At 42.2% G+C, this 19,411-nt stretch overlaps 1 protein-coding gene across 1 annotated transcript in view; it reads left to right on the forward strand.

Moving 5' to 3' along the window:
* The window catches only part of SLC24A4 (solute carrier family 24 member 4), a 134,552-nt gene that overhangs the window by 94,923 nt on the left and 20,218 nt on the right, over positions 1 to 19,411 (forward strand). The window contains exons 5-12 of the mRNA XM_074956140.1: positions 2,678 to 2,762; positions 4,218 to 4,321; positions 5,089 to 5,163; positions 6,428 to 6,453; positions 7,293 to 7,346; positions 9,637 to 9,779; positions 15,283 to 15,452; positions 17,356 to 17,500. Of these exons, the coding sequence (XP_074812241.1) occupies positions 2,678 to 2,762; positions 4,218 to 4,321; positions 5,089 to 5,163; positions 6,428 to 6,453; positions 7,293 to 7,346; positions 9,637 to 9,779; positions 15,283 to 15,452; positions 17,356 to 17,500 (802 nt within the window). The remainder of the gene's footprint in view (positions 1 to 2,677; positions 2,763 to 4,217; positions 4,322 to 5,088; positions 5,164 to 6,427; positions 6,454 to 7,292; positions 7,347 to 9,636; positions 9,780 to 15,282; positions 15,453 to 17,355; positions 17,501 to 19,411) is intronic.

Below are 19,411 nucleotides of genomic sequence, written 5' to 3' on the forward strand. Positions count from 1 at the left end.
CATGATTTCCTCTGTCACAGATCTGAAGCACATTGGTGGGGCAGTATAGGGGTGAGGTAAGGATTAGATGGGTTTGTTACTATGATCCTTGTTTTAAAAGCCACTTGGAAAAAGAAGAGCTAGAGATATTTATATTAATTTGCTAGCCATGGGTGTCTTTCTGCCAGCAAGACTCTAATCAGTCAGAGGAAGAGATGTGCTTGTGCTGTTTTCCTAGCCTGTTGGGATTGGGTGTGGTGAGGTGGAAGAGAGTTAATGTATAGAAATAACTATCAGGTAGACTTTTCAAAAGCACCCAGCATTGGCTTAACTCTGTCCCATCTGAAGTCAGTGAGAGTTTTACTATTAATTTCAGTAAGAGCATAGTTAAGTCAATGCTAAGCACTTTTGAATAGGATGAATAATTGGAAAGGGAGAATGTAGTCATTATAACTAATGAAGTCAGTTATTTTATCTACAGGCCCCATTTGAACCAGATCTGTGAAATTTAACTAGAAAATGTAGTGCAGTATATATAATATATTGTGCCGGGTTGGGCCAGATGGCTACAGGAAAGTGATAGAAGGCAGATGTATTAGCCCCAGGTTAAGCAGGTCCCTTTTCCCTGGGTAAGGTAACAGGGAAGGCTCCAGAACAATCAGGAGCTTTCTGGAAACAATTAAGGCAGACAGGCTGATGAGAACACCTGCAGCCACTCAAGAAGCTGCTGGAATCAATTAAGGCAGGCTAATCAGGGCACCTGGGTTTAAAAAGGACCTCACTTCAGTTTGTGGCGTATGTGTGAGGAGCTGGGAGCAAGAGGCACTAGGAGCTGAGAGTGAGAAAATGTACTGCTGGAGAATTGAGGAGTACAAGCATTATCAGACACCAGGAGGGAAGGTCTTATGGTGAGGATAAAGAAGGTGTTGGGAGGAGGCCATGGGGAAGTAGCCCAGGGAACTGTAGCTGTCACACAGCTATTCCAGAAGGCACTCTAGGCAGCTGCAATCCATAGGGCCCTGGGCTTAACCCAGAGTAGAGGGCGGGCCTGGGTTCCCCCCAAACCTCCCAACTCCTGATCAGACACAGGAGGAGTTGACCTGGACTGTGGGTTCATGAGAACGGCCAAGCTGAGGGCTGCCGTGAATCTCCGAGGCAAGCAAATCCGCCAATAAGCGCAAGACCCACCAAGGTAGAGGAGGAACTTTGTCACAATATATACAATTAAGAATAATAATCTGCTATTATATTAAAACATTAATTTACAGCACTTTACAAACTTATTAATCAGATACTAGTTAGAATTGACCAGGATAGGGGGAAAATTAAACTTTTGATCCAAAATTTATTTTGGTGAAAATTTTCCAACCAACTATAGAATTGATTGTTAAATAGAAAACCTTATTTGGAGACGGGGGGGTTGACATAATTTCATATTAACAGAAATTTTTTGATCAGCTGTTCTAGCTAGTAAAGGCATCTTTTTTCCCGTCCTCTGGACACATGTGCAGAACTCCAACAAACAACAGTACTAGTTACATATACTTATCAACAGGAGAGTAGATGGAAGAATAGATTGTAGCAGCGAATACTTGCTGTTTTCAGATGTGCTATCGGCATACTTTTAGATACATGATATATAAGATGTATTATAATGTTGCTGTTTCTGCTGTTGATCCTTCATAAAATCTATTCTGCTTGTCTAGGTATCTCCAGAATGCTAGACAGCTAACAAGAATCCAGAGTAGTTAGCACATCTGTGCTGAACTCTATCAGCTATGTTATTGGTGATAGATCATCTTAGAGAGCTGTGTGTTGTGCTTCTATGCCGTGAGTTCCGTATGAAGCACTTCCTGCCAGCTCAGAATGTTGCAGAGTGCCTGAAAAATACTCTGACCTGCTTCATGTATCACTAGGCACTCTTCTATCCTTGGAAGTGGGATGGGATATTAAAGATGAGTCTAGAGATTCAAAAAAGAAAAACTTTCCCATAATATTGCCTTTATAGTGTAAAGGAAAGATCCTCAGCTGGTGTGAATAGGCCTAGCCCACTTGTGGAGCTAGGTGCATTTACACCAACTGAGGCTCTGGCTCAAAAGCTCTAAGGTAACTGCATTCAGATTAGAGCTCAAGAAGCAGTGTAACAAAAATAGATCTGTCTGTGGGACACAGTCCTCTCTCTAGTTCTACACTGGTCTAATTTCATATACCTCACTGGAGTTCACATTAGAATAAGCGAGATCAGAATCAGGCCCACTATTTGCAAGACATATTCGTATAGGTTATATTTTACTCTCACTTCTGTTACCAAATTTTACAAGCTTGGTATCCCCTTTAACTCTTGAATTACTCATGACTTCACTCTAAAAACTGTTCATTCCTGAGCGTTCAACCTTCTAGAATCCCCATCTGAATGGTCTTTCTCTAATCTGCTTGGTTAGTTAAAATATTTATCCCCTAACCTAGTGGGACACCAGTTAGATAATATTATCCACGTACATTATAATATTTGATGTGCCCAAAGCATGTAGTCTATATCTCATATATAGGCTTTTTCAACCTTTGAGCTGTATCATAGTGGAAGTTCATTCTTTCACGGTATTGTGACAGAGAAAATAAAAGGATTCTATCTGTAACTATAAAAGTGTGCTATGTAAAAAGACCAGCAATGCTGAAGTAATAGGTACTTTTCTTTCAGAAATTACACTTGAGTGAAGATGTTGCTGGAGCCACTTTCATGGCCGCAGGAAGCTCGACCCCAGAGTTATTTGCATCTGTTATAGGTAAGGGATCTGCTCAATAGCATGTGCAACAGTTGCCATTAAAATGTCAGGAGGTGAGATTATATCTTTTATTGAGCCAACTTCTGCTCTTCTTCAGCTCTGTGTAGCTCAAAAGCTTCTATCTTGTATAAAAGATATTACCTCACTTACTTTGTCTCTCTCATATCCTGGGAGCAATATGGCTACAACAACACTGCAAACAAATTAAAAGTCAGGAACAGATCCTCATCTTAGATTTCAATGGAGCTATGACAATTGACACCAGCTGAAGATCTGCCCCTCTGTATTACTGAGTGGTTTCCCATGCAGTGGTATCTGAAAGTGCCACCATTCTTCCCTGTATTTAGAGCAGGAGATAACTGAGTTAACAGGTTTTAGATTCTGATGTTCTGCTGGGTTCCATTCTGCAGCTGACACCATTAAATACTCAAAACCTGCAGCAATGATACTGTACTACCACACATTCTCCTCAAGGTTTGAGAAGATACAACTTGTACTAAACATACCTGGGTGGTGAAAACTGAGATTTTTTAATGCCATCCACTGGAACAAATTTTCCTTAAGTTAAATTTGTGCAACCTTATTGACATCAATGAGAGCAGAATTTTTAAGGAGAATATACATAAATATAGTAAAGCCCACATAAGGCCATATCATCTATCTACTCCAAGGCATCTAATCTACAGATAAACTCCCCTACATAGAGGGGATGTGATAGCATCACAGGATCCATAATATCAAAGTCTGTATGTTCAAACAGGATTGTTTTAGCTAAAAACAAAGCTTCAGAATGGTCATGGGAGCATTCTTCTTTGGCCTCTGTCATGTTAGGTAGTTATATGGCCTCTGTTACCCTGGTATCTGAGTGCCTCATAACACCCTTGTGAGGCAGGCAAATACTATTTTCTCCATTTTATAGGTGAGTAACTGAGGCCGAGATAGATTAAGTGACTTGCCCACGTCACTCAGGAAGTCTGTGGTGGAGCAGGAAATTGAATCTGTGTTTCCGAGTCTTAGGCAAGTCTCCACCCACTAGATCATATGTCCTATCAAGAGTGCACCCAGACTATACACAAGGTGGCGGCTAGGAGTTCTTTGAAGGTAGTGCCGTCCTGCAGATGTTAAAGGGACAGAAATCTAAATGTTAATTGTCCAGGGGAAAGTTCCTCTGCTTTACTGTAACATTTGAAGTCAGTTAGATTGTAGAGTTCTGATGTCACTGGAGGTGTTTTACATCTCCCTTTGAGAAAATATGCATACAAAATAGCTGCTAACTATCCCCAAAACTTCGGAAGGTGCAGCTGATATGTGTACTCCTTATTGACCTAACTTTGGTTAAACATTTAAATGATCACAGATTTTTGTTGTTCACAGTTAATACCCGTTTTGAACAAATAGGCATTGCCAGTAATGAAGTGATAGGGGTTAATTGTGACTGTATTACTCTCTTTCCAGGTGTATTTATCACTCATGGTGATGTAGGAGTTGGGACCATTGTTGGGTCAGCAGTTTTCAACATCCTTTGCATTATTGGTGTCTGTGGGATATTTGCGGGACAGGTTAGTAGGTTACCTTTCTTTTGGCTCTGTTGCTTAGTTTTTTCTTTTGCATGGAAAATGTTTGAGAAATATTGGAACGCTAATGGAAAATGAGCATGAAAGGGTTGTTAAGACAAGGGAAGTGATCATGTTAGAAATAATTCAGACACATTTTACAAACAGGTAATGTTGCAAAATAACGGTTGTCTCAGCATTTCAGAGTGGACAGTACCTGATATTCAGACGAAGGTGATTCCTTCCCATGTGCCATTATGTCCTCAGTCAGTTGGTCAGTATAAACGGGAAGAAAAAAAATCCTTCCTGACCCCTGTGGAGAGTTATTTATACTCTAAAGCATTTGATCACCCTTCTCCGTAGGAAGCATTTCTGAATATCACAATTTTTTATTAAATCTGATATACCTCCGAAATAAAATTAAGAGAGAATTGATCACTTGCAGAACTGCAGCAAGTTTTACTTTGCTTCTTGTTCACCTAAAACCACGACCAATGAAAATACGATTAGTAAGAAATACATTTAATTAATGGAGACATTTATAACGTTTTTATTAATGGTGGTAATTATAGATACATTTTAGGGCCTAATCTTGCAAACACATAGGCATGTAATTTTTAATGTCTCCCCATTAGATCTCAATTGACTTTAGAGGGACTACTCATAAGTAAAGTTACTCATGCAGTTAAATATTTTAAGATCAAGTTCTTAGTTTTACTTGAAAACTTTTGAAATCACTGTTGTTTGTCGCCTAAAACTGTGCTTCTTTCCAGGTGGTTCGTCTCACCTGGTGGTCTGTGTTTAGGGACTCAGTGTACTACACACTTTCCGTGATCCTTCTTATCATTGTAAGTGTCCCTCTTAACATTTCTTATGTTTCGAGGCTTAATTACAAAGAGACAGACTGAGAAGCCTTTGTTTGCACTGCTAAGTGGTTCCTCAAATAAGAAGTCCCACTGACATCAATTACTCACAGGAATAAGGGTACACTACGGTGAGTAAGGGCTCAAATAGAAGAACTTCATACAGCCCTTTGGAATAAGGCTGGCATGTTCAAATACACCCGTAAGCAAAGTCAGCCCATAAAACTGCAAACCCGACCAACGGTATACCTCAGAGTGGTGCTTAATTCATGCCATGGCTGAGCCCTGGCACCTCTAGGCTTGGCAGTTCATAGCCCTGGCACCTCTGGGCTTGCCATGCCAGTTATTAAAGTGAAAAAATTGCTTGAGACCCAGCACCTCTTTCATTACAAATTAAGCACTCCCTCGCAGAAACTACAGGTCCCAGCTTGCAGCGCTCCATTCTGATCTAAGTTGCTTCTCTTGGAGCATGTTGGGATCTAGAAACTGCACACCATACTAAAGAGGCAGGGTGGCTGTTATCTGCAGTTTCTAGTACACATTAGGCTTGTCACACAGATAAATTGCCAGTACAGGCAGAGTTTAGTTGGCAAAGTTTGGGCATAGCTGAAATGACCATTATATTTTTCCAAAGCAGTGAGTAACTCTTACATTTCTATATTTAAGTATTTGGTAGCAGGTAGGGGGAGAGTTATCTTAATTTATTTTATTCATAATAAAAATAGAACAGTAATGGCCCATTCAACCACAGGGATGGCATAAAATGGAGTTAAATTGGGATCACCTGCTGTTCTGACAGCCCAGTTGTGTGGCTGCATGGCTGGAGAAGCGATTCTGGAGCAAATTTTGAAAGGACTTGATGCCTTTGGTCTTGGAAAATAGGAGACCCCACTGTTTTATGAGCCCCCTACCTGTCTTCCAGACACATGGTTGCTCACTCTCAAACATATGCAGTGTATGTGTGTGTATCTCTCATGCATCATTTAGCTGAGTGACTTTAATAGCAGCCTTTAAGAAAGGCCCAAATCTTGGCTGTAGGGTTGGTGTTGCAGTGTTGACAGCAGGTACTGTAGAAGGTTTGGGATGGGAAGAGTAGGAAGGAGAAAGCTCCAGTAGCTTCAGGTTGGAAATGACAGTATAGCAAATAAATAAATATGCCTCTGTGAAGATTCTTTGCCTGCTGTACAATGCAGCTGACCAGTTTTTAGTGGGACTGGAGAAATGGTCAATTTGTTTCTTTTTTTTCCAGTTCATAAATGATGAGCAAATAGTATGGTAAGTTGTGTTGTTAATTTCTCAAATTAGTGTGTTCTCCATGTCACTGATCAGTACCAACAATCACAGTTTAGCCAAATTCAGTGCTTACACCCTGTGCAATGGCAGTGAGGCCAATGGGGTGTGAGTGAGCACTTGGTTTGTCCCAGGGGAGATACCACTTTCTGTCTTTAATTAGTAATTTTTGTATGATAAATAGTGAAAACTAAAGGAAAAATTAATAACCAGAAAACATTAACAGCCACCCCCAGTTGTTCCTGCCTGAGTACACAGGGTGTGGTATAGGGTGCAGGAAGCACGTTATCCCCTTACACACCTGCACCAAGCGCAGCCAAAATCCTGTTGGAGTGCTCTTTGAGATGAAGCTGTAGAGAAGTGTCAGCACTTCCGTGGTGCCACATACCATAGGCCCTCTCCTCCTTCACTCCCCTCCCCACCCCAGCTGACAAGCCAACCCTGGATCTGCGGAAGAAGAAGCTGCATCTCCTGAAAGAAGGTGTAAGAGCCACTCCAGAGTGCATGATGAGCTCTGCTGACGGAATGGCTCTGGTCACTGCTTCTGGCATGGTGCAGCTCTGTCTTCCATAGCTCTAGCACAGTTCTAAAATGTTGAAGTTAAATATACATAATATGTATGGTGTTCAAATCCCAAAGGAGTTTTGCTTCTTCCGGGCCCTGGAAACTGCCTCTAATGTTACCACTGGGAATTCAGAGCACACAATGGCAGAGAATACTTCCCATACTGCTTACCCGTGGCACATTCCTATTGAAAATACCATAAGATTACAGCAGCATGCATGACCCTACTAATTCCTTTCCTTGCCTTTTCTCTCTTTGAGGTGGGAGAGCCTTGTACTTGTCGTTATGTACTTCTTCTACATACTTATCATGAAGTAAGTGCTTCTCCCCTCTCTGTGCTTTTTAATTGTAATTTGGTGATTGTTTCTCTGGCATTGCATCATGCTCTGATCTCCAGCTGAGGAGAATTCCAACAATCTGATTTCCCTGTCTTACATCCCCCACTTTTGTACTAGATCAACACACTCTTGGAGTATGTACTGCAGACAGCAGCAAATCTTTGGATGTTTATTTTTTGTTGTATAATAGGGCACAGCAGGTCTAAGAGGTGGCTGAGGGGAAGGGTCAAAAAAATGGATTCTCTAGCTCCATGACTGTAAAGTAGTATGGAGGTTATGGGTGAAACAGGACACAAATGTATTTTAGAGGCTTTTTTCTGGAGGGCTGCTCTTGCCCTCCCAGTTTTACCACCATCAGTAACTATGGGTCCTTGCAATTGGAAACTTTCCTGTTCTAGAGCCCTGTCCAAGCATCCCTGTTAGTTTTACAAACACCAGCAGTTTGTCCTGGTTTTTGTAACCTCTGTGGAGTGACCATGTTAAGGCGCCTCCAAGCAGCCAGCTGAGCATAGATTCACCACAAGAACATCCCCTGCCAGACTTGTCATGTATTGACGCCCTTATCCTTACCTTTCACCCTCACTCCTCCTCAGAGTCTATGAATCATCCTTCCCCTGGGAGGAGACGAGGTATAGTCTTCTTAGTTGAAGAGATGGAGAAGTCGGTACCCCCTTTTTGTCTCTCGCCTTCCCATTTACTCCTCTCTTGTGCCCACCAAAACCATCTCCTGTGTGACCTCAACTTCCCCTTCAACACTAGGGCCTTCCTGAGCCCATCAGCACCACTACTAGGTCAGCCAGAAGGGTCACTATCGGGTGGATTCTTTCTCATGGTGGGGCTTAGCCAGCTGTCCTCACAGTGCTGTCCCAGTCAGTCAACAGGGTGAGAGAATCCTCCTGAGAATCACACCTTGAGCTCTTGTATGCTGGTGCACAGCATTGTTGAAAAGTCCATTGCATCGTGAGTATGTCTTTGGGTATATTTATACTGCCATAAGGAGGTGTGATTGGAGCACGTGTAGACATACCCAAACTAGCTTTGATCTAGCTAGATCATAGCTAGCTCAAGTAACAATAGCCGTGAAGTCATGGCAGTACAGGCTAGTCCTGCCCACCTGGGACCCTGAATAGCCGAGCCGCTGCCTCATCATCATTACTGTTGTTACACTAGCTAGATTAAAGCTAGCTCAGGTATGACTAGACATGCTACAGTCACACTTCCTGACTGCAGTGTAGACAGACCCCTAGCCCACAAAGCCAACCCCCAAAGACATTGCATCTGCACTGGAGCAGCTCATTGGCAATGCAGAGCCTGATTATGACTTTATTTTCCTCTTTTCCCAGGAAATAAAGTCCTCATTGCTTGGCAGTTTTCACTGCAACAGAAATCCTTCCCTCTCAGTTCTGTCAAAAGGGTGATAACATGCATTATGATGTGAAATAAATATTTTAAATGACTTCCTCAACGGTGGCATTTAAATTGGAAAGCTGCTCATAAGAGTTCAGAGATAAGGAGGTAATCCTTTAAGGAAGGAGAAGAGCAGCTCAGGACTGATGTCATAAAAATAGTTGCTGTGTAATGGTACTGTTACAGCCTGCAGAACGTGAAGAGGTTACGGTGAAACCCTTATTAAGAGGAAGGGGTATATGCAATGTGGCGTCTGTGTCTGACATACATTTAAATGAACGCCATTGAAATCTAATTGCTTGTATATTTACAGTACATTTTAGAAACCCCATAAAGTTAATGTCCCATGAGGTGGAACAAACTAAATTCTTAGGGGACAGAAGAGCCCCTTGTATAAACTGAAACCTCTCAGTATACAGAGGATGTGCTTCAAGATTCCTTGATGTAGATTGAGCATGTCCAAAACTTGTCCTGGGGGCCAAATGCTATTCTGTATGCTGCTGCAGCCATGCTCTTCGATATAGACATGAAGACTTCTGAGGCTTCACATCCAGCGTGCAATGCTTCACCTTGAGCTAAATGTCCTCCATGAAACTTATTTCTGAATTAAACCTGCTTTCTGCAGCCTGCAAGCTAGGTGCAGTCCTTGTTCTTCTGTCAGGTTGATAAAATGGCCTTCAGGTGGGCAAAGCTTAGTCATTCCTGCAGTACTGAGTTTGATACTCTCTGGTTTTCCTAGTGTAATGTTAGTTGTCACAAAATAATCCTTGTGGGCTGAGTTACACTGCATCAGCCGGGGAGTTTGGAGAAGTATTCCAACAATCCAGCAGTCTCAGAGACCATCTTTTTGCACTTTCAGGTACAATGTGAAGATGCAAAAGTTGTTCACCATCAAAAGCATGAACGTTGGGAATGGCAACACAGTCAGCAATGAGCTGGAAGATGGTAATGAATGTTATGACATAAGCTATGATGACCCATCCATGCCATTGCTATGGAAAGGTAAGGCTGAGCAGACAGGAGTTGGACAAAGAGTTGACATACAGCGTGGGTGGTTTTTTTTCCAATGGTGATCAAAACAGTGATAATATTCAACCTTAAGCAAGAAGGACAATGACATTTTTATTGGGTTAAGTTGACAAATTCAGTGCAGCCAAGCCTTTGAGAATCATACTTCCTTCTAGAGGTGATGGAAACATGCTACTTGGTACACCTGCAGCATTGCTGTCTTCCACTTTCTGGTTCAGCAGTAGGCGAATGAGTTATAAAACCATAAGTGAAATATATTCTTTGCTGTGAATGCAGAAGGTAATTTTCACTTTAAGATGTGTAAGAATTAAGTTCCAGGCAGTAGGTGAAACTTGCATTGGGGTGCGATGGCCAGGGTGGCAAAAGGAACCATCCTAATGTGCGGTTGTGTCTGAATACTAGGACAGCAAGGTCTGTTCCTAAACAGATGTGGAAAGTGGGGGGGAAAGGGGAAGATGGTTTCCTGCTGCCACTACAGCATGAGGGAGTCAGCATGTTTGTTCTTCTAGAATCTTTCAGCTCTGCTGCATTTCCTTCTGTCTGCTGTTTATATCCTCTCCTGTCTGAAGAACTAAGTCCTTGCTGCCTGTGAGGCTCAGCCCCTCTCACTCCTTGAGCCCTTCCTGGCTAGTCAGGTCTTGCTGCTTCATTATTTGCAAGCAACTTCAACTATCAGGAAGCTGCATCTCCTTGAAATGTGGGCAGCATTTGGAAAGGGCGGCTAGTGGTATAAGAGAGGTGGGCTAAGGCTCTGTTTGCCCAATGCATTTTGGGTCAATCCACCTCACCACAGACTTGCAGTATGAATATGCCCCCTCCCCTTTTCTAGCTTGTGTATTTAGATTAGGAGCTGTCCAGAGTAGGCACTGTCTTTTACAATGTTTTTGTACTGTGCCTAACATAATGGGGCCCCGGTCTCAGCTGGGGTCATAAGCACTATTGTAGTATAAATATTAATAATCAAATAAATTCATTTTTTATATGAAGCCATGGCATGATTAAGAGAAAATCACTTTGTAGCAAGTATTATGATTCTTCTTTATGTTGGATCTTCAGGTAACAGAAGGACTATTGCATAGTGAACTATCCATTCTCTCTTGGATGCATGGGAGATTTACTCAGGGTTAGAGAATAATCTTCCGATAGGACAAAAAGATGGGCAGCGCTGCATATCACTTAATTGGTCAGAGTCCTTTCAAGGGACGTTGAGGTTGGTCTGCTCCACCAGGGAGATGGTTAGAATGCAGGCCTAGGAGTTGAAAAGCCTGAGTTCTGTTTCTGGTACGGATGCTATCTTGCTGTGTGACTTTACCCAAGTCATACACATTTTTTAAGCTTCAATTTCTCTAGCCACTGTGTAAATTGGGGCTAATAATATTGAATAGCTACTTACCCCTATCTGCCTCATGGGCATGTTGTGAGGACTAATTAATGTCTGTAAAGTGCTTTGAGTTTCTCAGAGGCATTACATAAGGAGGCTAAAAATAGCCTAGATCCACCCAAATTTCCTTCTCTTCAAACTTTCCCCACAACAGATTTCTTCTCTGTTAACTTTTCTGCTGTCTTGAAATCTGAGGCCAACCCCCTCCCTATATCTGACACTTCTCCCCTTCCTCATCCCCAGCCACAATCTGAGACCACATGGGAGGGACCAAACCACCACTAGAAATCAGAGGTGGGATAGTGTGGGAATGGGCATTACCATGGGGACAGTGGACAAAGGGAAGGAAGTGGACCTGCCTCGGGTGAGAGAGGAAGAGAAAACACAAGTGGGATAAAGATGAGGGGACAGAGAAGGAACTGTGTTGGGTAGTGGGAGAGGTGCTTCATCCAGGTTGCCTTACAACTTCAGGCATCAGGCAACAAGATCCTTCTCCTACAGACAGTCACATGGCTGCCTGCAGCACCTCATTCCTCTTGGGCAAGAACTTGCCCTGACATTGCCTCTGCCTTGGCCTGCTCTTGGCTCGCTTCCTCCTGAGTTGAACTCCATCTTCCTCAGGTACTGCCAACAGTCCTCAGGTGTGGGGGGGGGGGGGGAGGGAGTGGGCGTGGGGAGGCTGCCATCGGCTGGCCTGCTGCCTTGCCTCCTACTTGTGGCTAACAAGTTTCAGAATCCACTGCTACACCACCCCAGGGTTCAATGGGCTGGATCTGACCTTACTCTGCTCCTGACCATACATACCAAGTCTGATTATTTTCTCACAAAGAACAGCTGCTCTCAGTGAGGTACTTTCTTCATACTGGTGATGTGAATTCTGTTACTGTAGGTGCAGATAAAAGGGAGGCTCACATACTGTACAGCTGCCTTTGATGCTCATACGTTTTATTACTTTCAAGAGCTTCCACTGGCGAAACATAAAAGGTTCCATTACTGGATTTTCATACAGAGAGCTTTTCACCCTGAGAAAAATTCCATTTCAAGGACGAGTTCTATACACAGAAGTGAAGGCAAAAGATTTGTACTCCTGTTAATAATGCTCCCATTTTAAAAGTACAGGCACCGTAGCTCAGTGCTCTGGGCTTTTTTTATATATATTGACCCACATTCCCCTCAGATGGCATGGATTTGATTCCTCCCTGGTAACAGAAAACTCTTGCTAAGAGTGTGTTGTGTGAGTCTGTACTGAACACAGGTTAGATGCCACAGGGCTTGATCCAGAGCCTGTTGAAGTCAACGAGTGTTCTTCCGATGACTCTAGTATGCTTTGCATCAGATCCTGAGTGATGAGCAGAAAGTTTGCCTGTTTGTGAAAAGAAAATACCATGGCTGGAGGATATTCCCCTTGCAGGATGTACAAAGGAGTTGCAGAAAATGCTTTTCCTTTATTTGTAAAAACCACTTATGCCATTTTGTGAAATGGAACCCATCTGGACCATATGGAGCTGGGCCATGAGTCTCCAGAAGCAGATGGAATCAGATTGAAGAGAAAAACAGGCAGAATAAATGTGCTGTCAGCCTTGGGGCTGCAGTAATTCATACACCCATAATCTGTGCACTGTACCTCAATGCTGAGGTTTTTACCCTGTAATTCATCAAAGGTCCTTCCAACTTTGGGTGACCATACATCTTGTTTTGGCTGGGACAGTCACTTTTTTTAAGCCCTGTCTCAGCCATCCCAACCTTTTTGGCAAAACTGGGCATCTGTCCCATTTTTCTCTTGCCAACTGATCATCAGCTGGTAAGAGAAAACTGGACCAATGCCCAGTTTTGCCCAAAAAAAGTGGGTCGCAATCCCTAGTGGGGCATGGAGGAATGTGCGGGTGGAGGTGGAAGAACAGCAATGCCAGCCCTGAGCAGAAGGGAGGGAGGGCTCGGGAGAGCAGCTTGGGCCAGGCCAGCCCCATGCAGGCAGGTGGTAGGGGGCTTCGGGCCAGCCCCGTGTGGGGATGAGGAGCCTTGGGCTGGCCCAGAGCCATGTCCATTTTCCCTTTGAGAAAGTATGGTCGCCCTATTCTGACCTGAGCATGTTTTGCCACAATCTCATTAGTGCTCCTAGAATTTGTTCCATTGTGACTGCAGTGCTTCTGTGGTGTTTTCACTGACAAGTTGCATGATCAAGGAGTGCTTTGGAGACGTCACTGGAGAAACTCACGTGAGAGCTGCTAGTCTAGCAGGATTACGTTAAATCAAAGTATCCGGGCTTTCTTCTTTACCAGGATTGTTGTCAAACATTTCTTTTCTCGACTAAAGCAAATGTTAGGCTGCTATGGTTGAGTCTCCTTTAAATGAGAGTCAGATGACAACTGTGAGTGTTCAGGCTATCTTGGCTATATTCTACACTGCTTCACAGGAAAAATAGCTTCAGTGCAATCACTTCCTAGGGAGCCTTCAGAAGAGCACTGCTCCTTATTTTGCATCCACTGCAATATTCCATTAAATCTGGCTGAAGATATTGGGAGTGGGAGGATAATTGCTGCTTTACCTTCACCCAATACAAAATTATTCCAAGTTTCATCCTTCATTGTACATTAAACTGCAAGGCCAAAGCTACTTAACTGATCCTCTGAGTAGAACATGTTTTCTTTTGAAACTTTAAGATATCTTTATGTGCCTCATGTGAGCACCATGCCCTCACCAAAAGCCTCATTTTAATGAAACACAAAACAGTGTCTTGTAAAGTTCTGCCTCCCCCAGTACCAAGAGGCTCAAGCACAGGAGGGTAAAGAGGTGTATTGGTGATTTACAATCTCATCCAGGGGTTTTTTGGGGGGTGAATGTTAATGGGAGGATCTGTTCTCAGATCCCAAAACGTATGTGTTAGAAGATGTTACAAGCTGCAGAGCTGCAATAGATGATGTAGTTTGCACATGTATGTTGAAACTGACCTCATCCTGAAAAAACAAAAATATTTAATCACTGGAGTGAATAACAGATGTAGGCTCAATAACTATGTAGCTTTCTATGCATTTATATGACAGAGCAATTCTAATTCCTTTGTTTGAGTTGAATGTTTTCCCAAATTTCCTTTGCTTCCTGGCTGAAACTATGCACTAATGATTGTCTTTCACTTTTGCCTCCTAAATTCTGTTCCTCTTAATGTAAGTAACCTGCTGTCAAAAAAAAAAAAAAAAGGCAATAACTCAAACAGTAAAGAATGCTGTTTTCTCTCCCCCCGCCCCCTTACTCAGGGGATAATTTTTATTTCAATCACATGCATACTTCTTGCCCTGTTTTCTAACTGCACATGGGTATGTCTCCTGTCTGCTGAGCCTTGCTGTGTTTGCTATGTGTAGTTTGTAGCATTTATGGAAATACTTGCATGGATTTGTTAAGTTTAAGAAGCCTTTGATTACACTTGTATTGATTCCTAGTATAATATAGTGCCTTTTATTATTGTAATACCGTACCACAACTCTTTGTATAATTTTAAAGTTCCTTTGTATTAAAGGATCAATTATAACAATTATCCCGAAGTAATAGTGTTAAACTTGAATAGTTTGAAATCCCCATATTGTTAAAGATATTGATAATATTCTATTCAATTAAATTGAAGTTCTGCAGGGACTGGGAACCCAACACTAAGGGACCCTGACAGGCCTCTAGAAGAGGCAGCAGGCTGCACAGCTGCTAAGCACCTTAAACTGGATAGCATTACCGTTTTCAAAGAGCTGTATATGCTCTCTCAGTTGTGGGTGGTTTGTGCGAAGCTTGCTAACCCATGATGAATGGTGATGGTCTGTAAACAAAGAAAAATGGTGGCCCATGATGAATGGCTAGATGAGACCCATACCAACGTATATCCACTCAAGATAGTGAAAACCCCTTTCAACACATGATCTGAATCAGGTAGAAAGGGAGAGCCAATGATGATCAGATTTGTGCAGCTCAAGAAACACTGTGGGATTGTTGCTAGCAAATTCAAGAATTCAGGTAAATGTGATCCCCTGCATGAGTCACAATGGGGCAACTCTAGGCAAAGGGAAGCCTGGTGAAATGAATTTCCCAACTAACTCTTGGCATTGTGATCACTAGTGAAGGGAAAGCAGCAATATGGCAAAAACCCTGTGGTAATGGTGGATGAGATCATCTGCTCCAGTCCCCCAAAATTCCGCTTCCCTGAAGCTGGCTTACGAATAATGATTACAAATAAATTTGGACCCAGAACCAGACTGCGGATGGCAAGCAGGCTCATTATTAACGAGGTAAGTTCACTAAGAGAATAACAAATGAGTGCTTTGAAGGGGGTTTGCCAAAGGACCTCTTTTCCACTCCGTGTTCTTTTATAGTGATGCTTTTGGCGTTGGAATCACAAGTTGACTCTCCAACTCCGCTCCTAGGGCAGCGAAGACTTAAGTCACTTTCTAGTGACTATACTGATTGGTGCCTAGGACAGGATGATAGGAGTCATACTAAGCCCTTTTCACTGAAGGGTAAGTCACTATGGAAGAGGGGCCCTTGAAGGTACAAGGGGAGGAAAGATTAGGAAGCTCCTCTTGTTAGAAGAAATTTTTTTTTTCCCTTTAGCCACCGGAATTGCATTTGAGCACTTATAAGAGTAGTGAACTGAGGGAAGATAACATAATAGATAAATCAACCACAGGACCTTATTAATTGTTTTAATAGTTGGACAGAGCTTCAAATAACATCAGACATTTGCCTAATGCGTTAATCTTTACAGTCCTGAGTTATATATAACAAAGGGGAAAGCAGATCAGACTTTTCACAAGGGACGTTTTCTTCAAACAGGCTCAGATTAGCCCTTGGTGAACATGTTGTCACCACGAGAGACTCTTTCACATAACCCTGCAGCAAAAGTCCTGAGAATGGTCAAACGACAAGGTCCATGGCAAAATCCCATTGACTTCAGTGGAGCCAGGATTCATCCTTTGTTTCTGAGTGACTTGAAGTCCAAGTGAAGGCCTTTTTTATTTTGGGATTTACAAGTATAGAAAAATAGGTTCTTGCAAGTTCCAGTAACCTAGGGGAGATAACACAGCTCCCAGGACTATAGAACACTGAACAGCCCATGGCAGTTTAGCAGAAATTTGGCATGTTTGGGTGCGGGAGGGGGAAAATCCAACTAACAACCATACACAAATATGTTTTTAGAAAGTCAGCTCTCTGGTGCAATACAAGGAGTGGGAGAAGTTCAGCTAAACCACTTAGTAGCAACTGGGTTGCTTTCCAGCCAATTAGCTGATCCATAAGAAAGTATTTTTGAATTGTGAAATGGCCAGAAAGCTGGTATTTTTAGTTTGCAAAACTAAACCCCAAACCAGAGGTGGTTTGGATGTGGGTTCCACTGTATGCAAACCACCAAAGTTTTGGCAATGTATTGTGGATTTGAGTTCTCTCTACTTTCAGTTCCCTTTTCAGTTACATTAGGTTTAGAATTGTTTAACATGCTGGCAGCACCTTTGATGTTCAAGGTATGGTAAAGCACTTTCAAGTGAGTTGGCGCAGCTGCCATTAAAAAGACAGCACTTGCCGATTGTTATTGCATCATTCCACCTAAGATAGCACAGCTCATGCCTTTCCAAACTGTATGGAATTAGTGCAGTGTCTCAGCTCTCATCATGTGGTGAATATTTATTTTGAATAGCAACCACTGTAGCTACTGTAGTCCAGTGAGCATAGCAACATGTGCTCCAAAAAAGCAATGGGCAAACCCTTATGTTTAATCAGACCAGGGATGCTGCAGGGCTAATCCTCACCCTTTTGAAAAGTGTCCCAGGATCTTTATATTCTACGTGGGGGGGATGGGGTAGGGAAGGAATTGGAGCAGGGCAGAAGTGACCTAAGTTAATGTCTCATCTGAAGGACAGCACCTCTGATAGTGCAGCAGTCCTGGCAGTACAGCACTGCAGCATCACCACTGGGTATGAGCCCAACTCCTGGCTTGAGGCCTGAAGCCATAGGTGAAAAATGCTTCCAAATGAGCCATGTTCATTACTCTGTGCTAAAATAGGATTCATTTGAGAATTTGATCAGGGCTTCCAAGGTGGTAGGGTTTGAAAGAACAGAGCTGACCAGGTGAACAAGATTAGCAAAGTTAAGAGTTTTTCAAAGATTACATTGGTTTCTTTGGTCTGTGTTCCTGTGCAGCGTCAGCGACTAATCCACTCTGCCAATGGCATGAGCAAAACGATTCAAAATGGGAAACATGAAAATATTGAAAATGGGAACATCATTGTGGAAAATCAAGAGGAGGAGAATGAGCATGACAATGCGTCTCCCTTTTCACCACCAGGTAGGTTTGATCTTCAAGAGAATGAGGGTGCTAAACAATGAACAACAGAACAGAATTAAAATGCCAAAAAATGGGTTGTAGAGACAGTCAAGAGCCGGTCAGGTGGAACTATGCAATTGATCTGAAGTTGTTTTGCTAGGGTTAAATGACAATAAAACCCAGCTGGAGGTCACATTAAATGTGAATGGGCCATTGTTAGGTTCAGGACATTGATTTCCAACTGTGATGTGCTGCTTGAGTGGAGATCTAGGGTAAGCCCTCAAGACTGATCTGGAGTTTTCCACGGTTGGGCTGGATGTATAATGGTGGTAGCTGGAAGAGGGGACTAAATACATAACCTACATCAATCTAATCAGCACACCTCCAATAATAGCTTTGGAATGAACTATTTACACTGGCCTCCTGATGAAGAGTAAGCTGGTGCACACATGTATGTTAATGACAGGGCAGAAAGACTTCTTGAAGGAAAAGGAATTAAAAAGGAGGTTCAGAATAACAAGTGGAAACACAGGCCCTCATGGTCATATACATGTTTGGTTCTCATATATAAAAAGTGACTAATACTACCCACTTTTTGAAAGCACTTTGAAATCCTCTGATGAAAGGGGCTATATACAGGGAAAGTGTTACTGTGGTGATTTACATAGCACTTTATATGTTGATTCTGTTGATTCATTTCAAAATGCTCTACAGATCATATAGCAGGAATTAATTCACCTGCCACTGAAATGTAGCCATATCTGGGGTGGTGCACAACAGCTGTTTAACAGCAGAAAACAACATATCTATACAATGAAGAATAATGCTAACTCCTGTTGAAACTGAAGGACGAATTATAGATGTTGAGCATTAAAGAGAAGAGAATGCTGTTTGATTTCTGTGAGGCTCCATTTCTAAAATGTTAATTATCAAAGCAGAAATGCCGTTGATCTTAGGAAATACTGGAGCCCACTGAAAGAGATGATGTGTGAAGAAAGATTGGTTGAAACTATATATTTTCACATTTATTGCGGTGTGCACTATTATTGGAACCCATTATGTAATAAATACTTGTTCTCCTGTGATGATAAAACATGGTAGACAATTGATCTGTTAAAGAAACAGACCTGTTAGATGGATTGCTGGCAACAAACGAGTGCATTTGTGCAGAGGTTTTTTACTGTTTGTACAGCAGAATAAATTGAGCTTATTTACACATATGGACGCACATGACCATGCTAATGTGACAATTTGAAATCACTGTAAATTTACACAGATAATTGTAAACACAAGGGTGAATGGTCAGGTTTATAAAGATAATTTTTAATCTAGATATTTTCAGTACATTCTTTGCTACCAGTTCTGTTTGGAGCACCACAGTCCCATATTGCATTTCATATTTCTAAACAGAGCAGAACCTGAGCGCAGGGCAATTGTTACCCAGAGCCTAAAGTTTTACTACTACTGCATAAATCACTCCTCTGGTGTCTGGAAGTTTTTATCATTTCTGGGTTTGTTCAGTACCCAGGAGACTTGATTGTAAATGGAGGGGGAGGGAGGGGGGAGATCCTAGTAAGGCTTCCTATGTCCTACAGTATTCATGGTAGCATAAGGGTTTGATCTGAGGCATTGTTTTGAATTGACATTGTTTTAAGGCAGTATTTCTGATTTTATTAAGAATGTTTTTCAGATAATTAAGGCCCAACAGGCCGCAGTGGAATAGGTGATGAGACACTTCAGACTACAATAGAGGAAAAGTTCAGCTAGAACTGGAAGAGTTTACATAAGAGCCGAGGGACCAGATATTTAAAATCCTTATTATTTTCAGCTTTTCTTACTCCCCTGTTGTCTGGGAAGATTATCTATTGCTTGGATGCTCATTGCTCAGCTCACATACTCTGAGGGAGAATTCTGCTATTTTTTGCTCTCGAA

This window comes from Natator depressus, chromosome 6 (assembly GCF_965152275.1).
Source record: "Natator depressus isolate rNatDep1 chromosome 6, rNatDep2.hap1, whole genome shotgun sequence".
NCBI lineage: Eukaryota > Metazoa > Chordata > Testudines > Cheloniidae > Natator > Natator depressus.